The sequence below is a fragment of the Petaurus breviceps genome, unplaced genomic scaffold (genome assembly GCF_028583685.1).
Source record: "Petaurus breviceps papuanus isolate PSGF00001 unplaced genomic scaffold, PetGlider_PUasm1.0 181, whole genome shotgun sequence".
Taxonomy (NCBI): domain Eukaryota; kingdom Metazoa; phylum Chordata; class Mammalia; order Diprotodontia; family Petauridae; genus Petaurus; species Petaurus breviceps.
In genome coordinates, this window is record NW_027185784.1 from 11,775,002 (window position 1) to 11,788,330 (window position 13,329).

The following is a 13,329-nucleotide window of genomic DNA, read 5'->3' on the forward strand; positions in this document are numbered from 1 at the left end:
ATCCAACAAGGTGGCACAGTGGATAGAGCCCTGGACCCAGAGTCAGGAAGACCTGGACTCAAATCTCGACTCAGACACTTGCTGTGTGACCCTGGGTAAGTCATTTAACCCTGTTGGCCTTAGTTTCCTTATCTGTAAAATGAGCTAGAGAAGGAAAATGGAAAACCATTCCAGTATCTTTGCCAAGAAATCCTTAAATGAGGTCATGAAGAGCCGGATAGTGGAGGTTGGGACTGGGTAACCAATGGAGTTGACCTAATGGCTCAGGGCAGCTCCCAGTCTCCACCCTACCTGTCCATCCATGTCCCACTTGCTCAGCCCTCCACCTGAGGAACAGAAGAGGATGGATCATGACCAAAAAGAGGAGGAACAGTGGAGGGGGTTGACTCTGTACCTGGACATTGTGGACAACATTCTCCAAGAGGTAGGAAAGGCTCTGGGCAAGGCAGTGGGGGGCACTGCTGGGTAAGGCACTGCACATTCCCATTCTGTGAACAGAGAGATAAGACACACAGACAGATAGACATCCTCTGGCCCTCCCTTCTTCCAGGAACCTTCCTAGCTTCAAGCAAGGCCAGTGCAAAGGGTCATGGTACAGAGAGGGGGCTGCCTGAGCTCTTCCCCCAAAGGCTCTCCCAAATGCCTTCCCCCCACCTCCTATCTTTGTGCTGTTGGGAACCTCCATTCCTTCCCTACATCCCCAGGGCCCAGACTCACGATACAATGGCAGACCCTGCACCGATCTGTAGGATGGGGGAAGTCTGCTCCATTGGGATATTCTTTTCCCCAAAAATCACAGGCTGAGGAGAACATCAAAGGGTTAAATATAGACTTCCCATACCTCTCTGATCTGTCATGGCTTTCTCCACCATCTCCTGATTAGCTTCAGAGATCCCTCTGAAACTTCTCCATGCCCCCCAAACCTCTCCATGACCCATATAGTTTCCAAAGAGCCCTGTCAGATCCCAAGAAATACCACACTCTGCTGGGCTTCTGATCCCACTGCCCCTCTCAACCCCCTGCCCCAGACCTCACCATTGCATTTGGTCTTGCAGCAGGAGCCAGGCAGTGGGTGGGCACAGGGGGCCCCTGAGCAAGCACGGGGCTGGCAGCGGACCCAGCCTCCCTGGCACTTGCAGTCTTGGCAGGGATCCCGAGGATGAGGGAAACTCTCACCATCCACAAACACCTGATTCTCCAATAGACAGTCTATCCCACAGGTCCAGGTGAAAGGTGGGGAGGGAATATAGGAAACATCTTAGAGATATTGAGAGAGCCAAGGGGAGAACAAGACTGACTTCCTTTCAATCACAGTCAGTCAATCAACAAGGCTTTATTAAGTACTTGCTGTTTCGGGCACTGTGCTAAGAGTTGGCCATATGAGAAAGGCAAAAACCAGTCCCTGACAAAGGAACTCACATTCTAATGAGGAAAACAGCATACCACCAGCTACAAACATCCAGGATACAAACAGAGTAAACAGGTAATCACCAAGGGAAAGGCCTAGCAATAGGAACTTTGAGACACTCTGAGGTATCACAGGAGGATATCTCCACATCCTGGGTGTCCATGTTCCCACTTAGCAACTCAACCCAGCCAAGTCCAGTCCAACAAACAGGTGTTTAGGTCCTCCTTCGTGGAGGGCATTGTACCAGTTTGGGCCAGGGATGATATGGGTGTGAAAGAGAGCTAGGCTCCTGTTCCTAGGCATGTAGATATATGTGTGTGTCCATCAGAGTCAAAATAAAACTGGTTTTTTTTCTGGTGTGGCAGAAGAGAAGTCTGACTAAATGAGGCAGTGATGTTGGGACAGGAGGACAACCCTGACCCTTCTTGGGAATGAAGGAAAAGGTCAGCCCTGGGAGAGAAGCACAGCCGTGATGGCACCGTGAGAGTGGGAGCCCACTGTAGCAGAGACTGAGGGAGAAGCAGGGTGCTGGGGGCAAATTCCCGTCTACCTGAGGTAGCTTCAGCTCTAGTGCACATAAAAAACATTTCTAGGAGGGAGGCCGAATGGGAGGGTGAGATGGCTGCACTAATGCATGGCTGGATGCTGAGGGTAAGAGAGGACGACCTCCATCCCTGCTGTCCCCTCTCCCCTCTCTTATCTTTGGAGACCTGGAAAATTCATAGAACTGAAAAGGATTGGAAAGCCCTGGAAACCAAGAGGAGAGAACGTGGAAGATGGGAAGGGTTGCGAAGGGATGTTCGAGGGAGCAGGATGGCTTTAGTGAACACAGGGGGAGGGTGGTCCAGGCAGGTGGTCACTGAGAATATACCTGGACAGCTAGGGCAGCACTGGCCTGGTCCTTTCTGGGGCCTGCCGCAGTTGGTGGGTGGGCAGTCAATCGGAGAGCACAGGACTGTCCCATCCTGGGAGGAAGGAGAATAGAGTAGGTATGGGGAGAGGGAAAGGTTCCACCCTTAGAAAAATAGTTTTAAGTGAGTACAGTTGTTTTGTTTTTAACAGTACCGTTTTTTGAACAGCAAAGCATTGTCACAGAGGAGATAGACTAAAGATGCAGAAAAAAGCATACATTGCTAGACATGCCTGATGGTTTTTAAAAAATTGTGCATCTTTCTTACCAGGAAGGGTTCTATTTGCAGGGCAGGGGGGAAGGACTGGGGGGAAGAGAAGGGAACAAGCATTGCTAGGCATGGTGCTAAATGCTATCAATATTATCTCACTTGATGCTCACAACAACATTGGGAGGTAAGTGTTATTATCATCTCCATTTTACAGATGAGGAAAATGAGGCAGACATCAGTTAAGTGACTTTCCCAAGGTCACACAGCTAGTAAGTGTCTGAGGTCTGATTTGAAGGTGAACTCATGGGAAATGACAGAATTTTTTTTTTTTTTAAGAGCAACAGTAAGACTTAAAAGGCAGCAGGGGAAAGTCCCTTCCCATGGTGGCTGTCTGTCTCATACACAAGTGTGGGGGCTGTGGTTCAGGAGGCAGCATTAATGGGAAGTACCTGACAGTAGCAGGTGTGACATGGGCGGCTGGGGTCGGTGAAGTTCTGCCCGTTGGCATAGATGTGTCCCTGGTAGGTGCAGCTCTCACACCCAGGGCAGCAGGCACCTGGGAAGGGCTGGGTGAGCGAGGCCAGAGCCAAGGAAGAGGAAGGAGGAGCATCTCTTGGAGAAGCTGGGTCATCTGGGGAGGCTTGGGCAGTGGCTATTACTGCACCCCAAGGGGAGGGATCCGGGTAGCAGGGCACTCACCAGGGGACTGAGTGGGATGCTGGCAGGGAGGCGGCAAGCAGGGTACAGCGCCACACACGGGAACCCCCTGTTGGCAGGAGCAGGAAGTGCAGGGCTGCCCGTCAGGCTCCCACTGGACCCCTTCAGCAAACTCCTGTCCATTGAGCACACACACTGCATGGACACACAAAGAAGGGAGTGTGTCCATCACCACAGCAACAAGGGGGTGTACGCACACGACCCGCCGTGATGAAGGAGCTTTCTTACTTTGGGCGGACATTGTCTATCTATCTGCATCGTGTGTGAGGTGTTTGATATTATCAGCTCTGAAATCCCACAGCGGGGGGACACTGTGAAGAACAGCTCGTCCATCTCACCCCACCTCCAATTATAACCTGGGATTCTAGAAGATCCCGGTCCAGGAGATGCCAGAGGTTAACAGCTTAGGCAATGGAAATGTGTGACCAGCTCACTGGGTACAATGGAGCTCATCACCTCAGGGGAGGTGCACTGGGAGCACTGAAGGGGAGGAAAGGGGAGGAGGGGAGGGGAGGGAAGGGGGAAAGATGAAAGGAGAGAAGGGGAGGAGGAGGGGAGAGAAGGGGAGAAGGTGAAAGGAGGGGAGGGGAAGAGGAGGGGAGGAGGAAGGGAGGGGAGAAAAGAGGAGAGGCCTCTTACCTACCCCTAGACTAGGAAAAAATGTAGGGAGAGACTCCAAATTGGGTACCAATTTTAAAATGAGAAAGCTGGTTAGATAACTTGGAGCTCTGGCAGTGTGAAGTCATGCTTGAGGCAGGCTCAGAGCATCTGCTGTTGGCCAAGATAAGGGAGGTAGTGTGGTCCAGTAGGGATAGCCCTGGATTTGTAGTCAGAAGAGCTGAGTTTCAACCCACTTGCTACCTTGGGCAGGTTATCTCCCTATCTGAGTCTCAGTTTCTTCATCTGTAAAATGATAGAGTGGAATAGATGGACTCTAAAGTCCCTTCCAGTCCTCATTCCAATGATCCCACTAGGTTAAGATGCTAATTAGAACTAGAAGTGAAAAGCTGAGTTTTCCCTAAAGGTATAACCAGTGCCAATAATAATAATTGCTAATATTTATTGTAACCTGGAGGGGTACTGGGGTGGTGCAGTGGATAGAATGTTGAGCCTGGAATCAGAAAGACTCATCTTCCTGAGTTCAAATCCAGCCTCAGACATTTCCTAGCTGTGTGACCCTGGGCAAGTCACTAAACCCTGTATACCTCAGTGTCCTCATCTGTCAAATGAGCTGCAGAAGGAAATGGCAAACTACTCCAGTATCTCTGCCAAGCAAACCCCAAATGGGGTCATGAAGAGTCGGACATGAATTAAAAGGACTGAATGGTAGCATCATAACCTGGGCTTCTGTGCATGCCAAGTTCTAAAATGGAGATGCCCATGGAACTCTCTGGATCCCCAACTACATGGGTGAGGGTAGCCGCCTTTGACTGGCTGTCTTCACCTTTAAAACTGACAAGACTGAGCCATGGGCTCTCTTTTCTGCCATCTTTGGGCCAAGTTCCTTGTGACAGCTCCTATTTGCTGCAGTCTGCAAGGATGCCAGGGACTAAACCCATGAGAATGGAAAGAGAATCCTTCCCCTGCTCCCTCTCTTTTATCCCAGCTTCGAGAAATAGCTCAGTTAAAAAGAAAGAGCTTCAAGGTTTGCAAAGCAATTTACATCTATCTCCTCATTTGATCTTTACAAGCCTGTGAAGCTGGTGCTATCATCCCCATTTTGCAGACAGGGAAATTGAGGCTCAGAAACATGGAGGGATTGGCCCAGACTCACACAGTGAGTTACTGGTTATGATTAGATTTGAACTTTGGGTCATCCTGACTTCAGGACCAGAATCCACTACAGCACTGAGCCTGCCTCCTTGGTAAATGTGCTTCAGAAAACCCAACCTGGGGTGGCTAGATGGCACAGTGAGTAGAGCACCAGCCCTGGAGTCAGGAGAACCTGAATTCAAATCGGGCCTCAGACACTTAACACTTACTAGCCACGTGACCTTGGGCAAGTCACTTAACACCAATCGCCCTGCTTCCCCCTTCCAAAAAAAGCAAAAACAAAAACAAAAAAAATCACTCAACCCAACCCAAACAAAGCCAGATCTGGTGTGAGAGGACCCCCCCAGAGGCAGCAACAAGAAGGAGCTAGGTGTACTGGCTAAAGCATTGTGTTCAATCCTGTCTCAAACTCTTTATGACCCTGATCAAGTCACTTGGCCACTCCATGCCTCAGTTTCCCCACTGTAAAATGAAGGAATTGGGCTCAGTGGCCTGTGAGGTCCCTTCCAGCTCCAGATGTATGATTCTGTGACCTATAGGTACCTGAAAAGGCATAGATATAGACAGATAGAAAAATTGTATGTATAAATAATTTTGTGTGTGTGTGTGTGTGTGTGTGTGTATAAAAATAAAAGGTCGCTGAAAGTAGAAAGCTGTGAAAAATCCAAGGAGGAACCTGAGGGCCAGAGAGGGCAGGGCCACCCTCAGCCAGGGCTGAGCTGATGAAGAGTCATGAGGGTGAGAGCGCTCTGGGCCACACCACCCAGGCTAATCTGTGCCTAAGCAGATTGGCTTAGAAAAAGATTTCTACCTTCTATAAATGAGCTCATCAATTCTATTATCCTTTTGTACTTTTTTTGATTTTAGTGTTTCCTTGGTCCGTGTCTAGCACAATATGACACATAGTAGGAAGGTAACATGTTTACTAAAGCACCTACTCTGTGCTAAGTGTGCTAAATGCTTTATACATATGATTTTATTCTACAACAACCCTGGGAGGTAGGTGCTATCATTATCCTCATTCTGCAGTTGAGGAAACTGAGGCAGATGGAGGTTAAGTGACTTTTCCAGGATCACACAACTTCTAAGTGTCTGAGACTGGATTTGGATTCAAGTCTTTTTAACTCTAGGCCCCCACTTTCTATCCATTGCCAAGCAGATCGGCTGGAGGCTCCATATGGAAGAACAGTCATCCACAGAGAAGGCCCAGGGCTGGCTGAAGATTGATGGAGGCTAGCAGGCAGAGGCTCTCACCTTGGCAGCTTGGGCAGCAGTGTCCAGGCCTTGAGACCGGATTGGGACAGGCGCTAGGTGGGCACTGCATGGGCACACAGCGAACCAGGCTCCTCTGTAACACATAAAGAGGTGAGACACACAGGCAGGGAGTGATGGAATCCTAGGACTAGAGATTGAGAGAGGGAAGAGACTGGGGCGCCTTCGAGCCTACTCCATTGGCTCATTTTACAGATGGAGAAACTGAGGCCCAGAGAGTTTAAATGACTTGGCAAGGCAGGCCAGAGGTGTTCAGAGAAGAAGAAGGCATGGGGCAGAAGCTGATCAGAGCAGGGAGGAGCTGGGAGGCACAGAGTTGATCTCCTGCCTCCAGACACATGGGTGCATGGGAAGGGAGAGAGTGGGCCAAGAACATGGACCCTAGGCATGATGATAAAATCTCAAAAATGAACATAAAAGTACACAAGATTCCCACCCTCTGGTTTAGGAGTAGAGCTGAAGGCAGGGGGTGTATGCAGTCCTCACTCACCAGACAGGTGCATCTAAGGCAAGGGTTGGAGCTGGATGGGAAGACTGCCCCCTCCTCATGATGCTGACCCTCATACTCACAGCCTGGGGAAAAGGGAAGGGAGGCTCAGAATCCCTCTGATCCCCCCTCAAGAGGCAACTTGAAACAAGATAAGGGAGGAAAGGAGAAGGGGAAGGCAGAGGAGAGTGAAACATTAAAAGGGGAAGATATTGGTGGGAAGAGAGGTCAGGGCAAGAGGAAATGTGTATGGGGGAGGTGTGTGGGGGAGCTCCCTGAATGGCACACAGGCCTTGGGGCCTATATGCAGAGTGGGGAAGGCAGGTTGCTTTTCTCTCCGGCCGGCATTGAAATAATTGCAGGAAGCCTGAGCCTCCTGGCATGATGAAGATGGGGGGTCTGGGTTACCCTAGGGCAGGGGTGGGGAAACTGCAGCCTTGAAGCCACATGTGGCCCTCTAGGTCCTCAAGTATAGAACAAATCAGATTTGTTCTGGGAAGTCTAGATTCATTCACAGGGCCATACTTGAGGACCTCAGGGCTACAATTTCCCAACCCTTGCCCTAGAAGCAATGGGTTCCCAGTCCTAGTGATTAAGGACACCTCTCTCTGGAAGCAGGGCTGCTATCATGTGGGAGAGGGCCGGGTAAGGAGGTTACCTGGCCGACAGACTGGACAACACTGCCCCGGTGGGGTGTAACTCTCCAGGCAGTGGAGCTCTGGACATGAGGCTTCCATGCACTGTACAGTCCCATCCTGTGGGAGAGAAGAGAAAGTCCTATTCTCTGGCCTCCTCAATAGCCCTCCTTCTGCCCTCCTCCATAAACACAGTTCTGGATACTCCAGTAGGTGCAACTAACCCAAGAGCCCTCCCCTGCAGAGATCTCCTCATTACCCATCAGCTGTGGCAGCCTCAGGCAGCACACCTTGGCCAGTGCAGGACCGGATCTCTTACCTGACATCTGCAGCTGATACAGGGCTCTGGATACCATGTTTCTCCAGCTTTTCGGTCCCCAGGGCAGATTACATAGCCTTCAGGCTCTTAGATCAAAGATACAGAAGGAGTGAGCAGAGAGTGAGGACCTCTGTTTCTATGCACATTAATATGTGTGTTTATCTCTCTCCCCACAAGAAGTGTGGGCCTAACAAATGCTACCCATCCATCCTTTCCTTCTCTCCCTTGGCCATCTTGTCCACTCTTGTGGCTTCAGTATCTCCATTCAGATATGACTTCCCTGTCTTTATCTCCAGCCTTGTCCTTGTCCTTGTCCTCCCTCCTCAGCTCCAAGACTCCTGATGGACATCTTCCCTTGAATAACCTGCCAGCCCCTGCAATTCAACCTGTCTGGAAACAGCCCCTGGTCATTGATGCTACACTTCTGATGTCAGACTCTGCCCTCAGGCAATGGCAAGATGGTAAGATATACTTTAAAAAATAATAATAAAATGCATGTAACTGAATGTCCCAGTTTTCTATACAATCCTCTTTCTTGTTATTTCTGTGTTGAAATGTTTGTATTTGTTGGTGACCACTAAAGTCGCAACATAACAGTTTTTGAAAGGACAGTGGGACAGGGTGCTGCGGTTGAATGCCCCCACATACCCTAGGTATCCCAAGGAAGATGCCAGGGCCAGGGCCCAAGGAGGACTTGGAGAAGAGGGGCCAGGCAATAGACTGACCTGGCTCACAGCTTGGGCAGCATCTCCTAGGGTCCAGGCAGGGCCTCCATGAACATAGCAGCTGATCACATGTCACCTTTCCCTCCTGTGGGGGAGAGGGAAATGAACATTGGACAACTGTGCCTCCAGAGGACAAGGAACCCAAAAGCAATAATCCCTCTCTGCCCCCCGCCCCACAATAGGAGTGGGGGCCAGAGGAAGAGGGACCAGCTCTTCTCTGATCACAGTGGCATCTTTATTTCTCATGAGCAGAGAGAAGTCTTTGACTCATCTACACTGATCTCAGTCTCTGGCATTTTGGCTATTCAGAGACTCACTCACTATCTTCCTGGAGCAGACAGAGGATTGTCCCTGAGAGAGGAGGAATGAGAAAGAACAGGTATGAGAAAGATGAGGAAGAGAGAGGAGTATGTATGTGTGAAAGCCAGGTAACAGAAAACTGCAGGCCTTACCAGACAGTGACAGGTGGTGCAGGCATCTAGGGAGAAGGTCTCCCCACTGCTGTAGGCCTGGCCTCCATGGCTGCACCCTGATCTCAAACACAGAACAGTCATTATGGGTGACCTCCAATCCCTAAGATGCAGCCTCTGAGGTCAGCAGGTCAAAAGGTGGTGTCGGAGTCACCCCTACTTCCCACCATTCCTCAGGTTAGCTGGAGAACTCACCAAGGCAGTGGGCCACATCCCTGATGGGGGAGCACTGAGCCACCCCCTCCAGACAGACGCACGATGTACAGGCATCTGGCTCCCAGTGTGCTCCCTCTGGCCACTTCTGCCCCTGCCAGGTACAAGGAGGCCTGCGGCATTCACAGGACTCAAGCTGCTTCACTCTGGTCTGCAGGTCCAGGTTCTGGGAGGGAAACCAATAATGCACATGCTCATCTGGGCCATATCTACTCCCCCTTCTCACTTCCTCACCCTCATGGAGCCTCTGTTACACTGGAATGGGGAAAAGGAGCACATGCCATTTTTAGGGCAAAATTAAATAGGAAATTATGAGATCACAGAATTTAGAGCTGGAAAGGGTTGTCTGATGCCATAACCAACTGCAATTCCAGGAGTCTAATGATGAAGCAGGCTACCCTTCCCCCCAAAGAGAGGTGGTGGGCTCAGGGTGCGGAATGGGGAACGCTTTTGGACAAGGCCAATGTAAAAATTTATGTTTCACTCTGCATGTTTGTAACAAGTGTTTTGTTTCTCCTTTTCTTTTTCTATGGGGGTGAGGTAGGAGAGAGATAAATACTTGTTCATTCTAGAAATTAAAAAAAAAAAGATTTCCCGAGCCTCAGAACCAGGTTCTACTCCCTGGACTATGTTCTTGCTATTGACAGCATTAACCTAGGCAGAGTTCTTTAGACTCTGAAACTCAGCTGGGCAGGACCTCAACAGATCACGAGGTCTTGTCCTCTACTGTTAGCCGGATGAACTATTGCAGACAGAAAAAATAGGTTGGAGTAGCATTGATTTAGAGCTGGAAGGGCCCTTAGAGGCCATCAAATACAATCCCCTCATTTTACAGCTGAGGAAACTAAAGTGAAGTAACTTGCTCAAGGTCACACAACTAGTACACATCTAAGGCAAGATTTGAAAAGAAGCAGCTAGGTAGCTCAGGGTCTGGAGTCAGGAAGATATGAGCTCAAATTCAGTTAGACTAAAAATTTACTGTGTGGCCCTAGGCAAGTCACTTAACCTCTCTTTGGTTTAATGCACTAGAGAAGGAAATGGCAAACCACTCCAGTATCTCTGACAAGAAGACCCCACGGAGAACTTCGGTCTGTTATGTGGTCCACAGGGTCACAAAGAGTCAGACCCGACTGAACAACATCCTGTGACAGCTTGGACCATCGAGTTAGGAGGTAGTGCTTATTACAAAAGAATTCACTGTAAGATTCTTTTAAATCTCTGCTACTTCTTAACCAAGAAATTCTTTAGTTTTCTCTAAGTAAACAACCTAATTTCTATTTGTTTTTAATCCAAAAACCATACTGAGGTCATCAAGACATGGAAAGAGCCCTGGATTTGGTCAGAGGACCTGGGTTTGAATCCCAGTTTGCTGCTTCTGCTCCCCTGTGTGACCTGGGCAAGAGCTTCTTTAGCCTCTCTGGGACTCAGTTTCCTTCTCTGTAAAATGAGGGGAGTGATGTGAGAGGCTCTCCAAGGGCCCTTCCATCTCCAAAGCTGTGGTGATTGTCCTTCTGGGCGCCCTCTTCCATATTTACCCCTGCCCACCTCCCAGCATCTGGCCCCCAGGGCCTGTGCCCTCACTGCCCCACACCTCCCAGGCCCCATTCCTACCTGTTCCTGGAGTTCCGCCACCATGGCTCCCAGCTTGTCTAGCTGCTGCTTCACTTTCTGTAGCTGTTCCTCCAAAAGCCCACAGAGAGCAGGTGGGTCAATAGCACCCTGCCACTGGTAGTGACCAATGTCATCAGGGCTGGCTGCCTGACCTGGGCCTGGGGCTGCAGTGTCTACAGGAGCAGGATGGGCAGGGAAAACAGAGTTGAAGAGAGCTGGGTAGAGTTTGGTGGGTTCTCACCCCAGAGTTGTGGGGGGGGCAGTTATTTGCCTTCCTCCCGGTCCCCACGCCACCAGCAGTTCAGAAAGCAGGACACTCCTCAGAGAGGACTGCCCTGGGTCTGGAGTCAAGAGATTTATATGTGAACCCTCATTTTTTTGTTAACTAGAGGAATGACTGGCCAAATCACCACCATTTCCCCAGCCCCTGGCCTGCCAAAAGTAGAGATATGAAGAGGAATCATAAGAAACTGGGAGGCCAGCTTCTGAAGCACATCCAGATGCAGGGGCAGCTATAATTTGGAGACCTCTAACAGAGGCCCCAAGGCCATGGGTGGGTGTCCCAGCCTTGGGGGTCTGGCAAGGGACAACGGAATCTAGCCAATGCTTCTATCTTTCCAAGGCTACCAGAAGTAAGAAAGCAAATGGTAGTCTGGTCCCATCATCTAACTCCTGCTTGTTCAGGGCCTTGACAGAAGTCCAAGCAGTGACCACTTGTGCCAACAGGCCAAGCTTCACAGCCTCAGCCTACTACCCCGATGCCTTTACAGCTGGAGCCCTATGGTGGAGAGGTCTTAAAAAGTCTATGCCCAGGACTAGGGCTGGAGGATAGGAGAAGGTACTCAGAATTACAGCTCCCAGGCAGTAATCCCTGGGCCCAGTATCTGACTCCACCGGCATTCTTAACCTTGGGAGTGATGTTCAAAGCCTCCTGCTGATTCAGAACTAGAAAGCTGGCTGAATGGGGAGAGAATCACCCCTAAGGGAGCCTCTAAGTCTCTCACTGGCATCCCACTTCCCCCTTCCCCTCATCCTCAGACTCCTTCTCTTCTAGGGGTCTGGTTGATGAAAAGGACAACAAATCAGTTAATCAATAAGCATTATTAAGTACCTACTATGTGCACTGAGGATACAAAGGGGGAAAAATGAAACCATCCTTTCCCTCAAGGAGCTGACATTCTGTTGGGGCAACAACTTGACATGAGTAAATGCAAAATAAATACAAAGAAAACTGGGTGGGGGGAGGCCCTGGTAGCTGGGGATCAGGAAAGGCTTCATGTTGAAGGTGGTGAAGAAGCTAGAATACTCTAAGAGGTATAGGTGGGGAGAGAGTCCATCCCAGACACAGGAGAAGGTATAGACAAAGGTACCCAAGCCAACATGGAATGTGGGGTGGGAGATAGCAAAAAGACCAGTTTGATGGGAAAATGAAGAGGGTCTTGGCATTGGGGACTTCTGGCCCCTTAAGTTTCAGTGGCCACTCTTTTCTCTTCTCCCTGAACCTTTGTTAACCTCAGTGACCAGACTCTACTCCCCACTAAGCGTCCCTTCTCCTCCAAGACTCCACCGTCAACCACCCTGGCTCTGATTCATAGATACAGAATGGTTGTAGAGATAGGGGGAGCCTGGGAGGTCACACTGATACAAGCTTGAGTGAAACTTGAGTGTCGCAGGCTTGGGGAGACCCTACAGAGATGAAACCTAGCCCAAAGTGCCTTGGCCTCTCCTCCCTTCTTCAATCCCTCCCCTCTCCCTACCCTTGTCTCTACCAAATCTCAGTCTCTGTCTCTCTCTCCCTCTCTAGAGGGTCTGTGTCTGTCTCTCCTTCCCTCCTCCCTTCCCCCCTCTCTCACAGCCTCTTCCTCCCACCCCTCACCCCAGAGGAGGAGCAGGCACCCAGAACACAAAGGCATTAGAGAGTCCTATGGCTGCCTCTTCCTCCCTCCCCCACCCCCTTTCCCCAGACTTAGAATAATTAACTTCAGATTCACAGATTCCAAGGCAGCTTGTCCCCTCTGCTGCTCTCTGACTTCCTTTCAGGCCTTGACTAGATGCCCCCGTCTTCTTCCCCATTCTCTCCCAGACTCAGCCTTCCCAACAGTCCTTTCATCCCTTCTCTGTTCTGGAACACCCCCCCGCCCGCCCAAAGGCTGGTCACCGGACACTGGGAGCAAAAGACCCAGGGCAGAAGCCAGGCTAGGGAGTCCCAGCCCCTTCCCCCTTTGGAGCAGTAGGGCTCAGGCAGCCTCCTCCCTCCAGCCTGGAAGCCCAGCTGGGTCTTACCGCTCTCCTCTGCCTTGGTCAGTGCTGTTTCTTGCCTGGGTAGTGCCAGAGGCAGCAGGAACAGGAGGAGACCCCAGGGGCCTCCCGGAAGGGCCATGCTCCCCTCCCCGGTGCTTCTCTGAGTTAGAAAACCAAAGTCAGCTCCCTAGGACTCCGAGACACAGCCTGGGGTGGGTGGTGGAGGAGGGTGGGGGGGGGAGTCTGGGGCCGGACAGGGGGGCGGGTGGGGAAGGAAACATTAAGGCTGCCTCTCTCGCCTTTGTTCCCACAGTCTAATGTCCCTCCTCCTCTTGCC

The 13,329-nt window shown here is 50.6% G+C and overlaps 1 protein-coding gene across 1 annotated transcript in view; it reads right to left on the reverse strand.

Annotated features, from left to right (window-relative positions):
- KCP (kielin cysteine rich BMP regulator) overlaps positions 1-13,209 on the reverse strand; it is a 29,662-nt gene extending 16,453 nt beyond the window's left edge. Inside the window, exons 1-15 of the mRNA XM_069087181.1 lie at positions 13,035-13,209; positions 10,752-10,924; positions 9,123-9,306; positions 8,910-8,986; positions 8,458-8,542; positions 7,733-7,818; positions 7,437-7,533; positions 6,782-6,864; positions 6,274-6,367; positions 3,229-3,381; positions 2,979-3,085; positions 2,280-2,373; positions 1,036-1,209; positions 718-800; positions 395-488 (exon numbers count right to left, since the gene is read on the reverse strand). Of these exons, the coding sequence (XP_068943282.1) occupies positions 395-488; positions 718-800; positions 1,036-1,209; positions 2,280-2,373; positions 2,979-3,085; positions 3,229-3,381; positions 6,274-6,367; positions 6,782-6,864; positions 7,437-7,533; positions 7,733-7,818; positions 8,458-8,542; positions 8,910-8,986; positions 9,123-9,306; positions 10,752-10,924; positions 13,035-13,131 (1,681 nt within the window). The 5' untranslated portion in view covers positions 13,132-13,209. The remainder of the gene's footprint in view (positions 1-394; positions 489-717; positions 801-1,035; positions 1,210-2,279; positions 2,374-2,978; positions 3,086-3,228; positions 3,382-6,273; positions 6,368-6,781; positions 6,865-7,436; positions 7,534-7,732; positions 7,819-8,457; positions 8,543-8,909; positions 8,987-9,122; positions 9,307-10,751; positions 10,925-13,034) is intronic.
- Between the last annotated feature and the right edge of the window lie 120 nt (positions 13,210-13,329).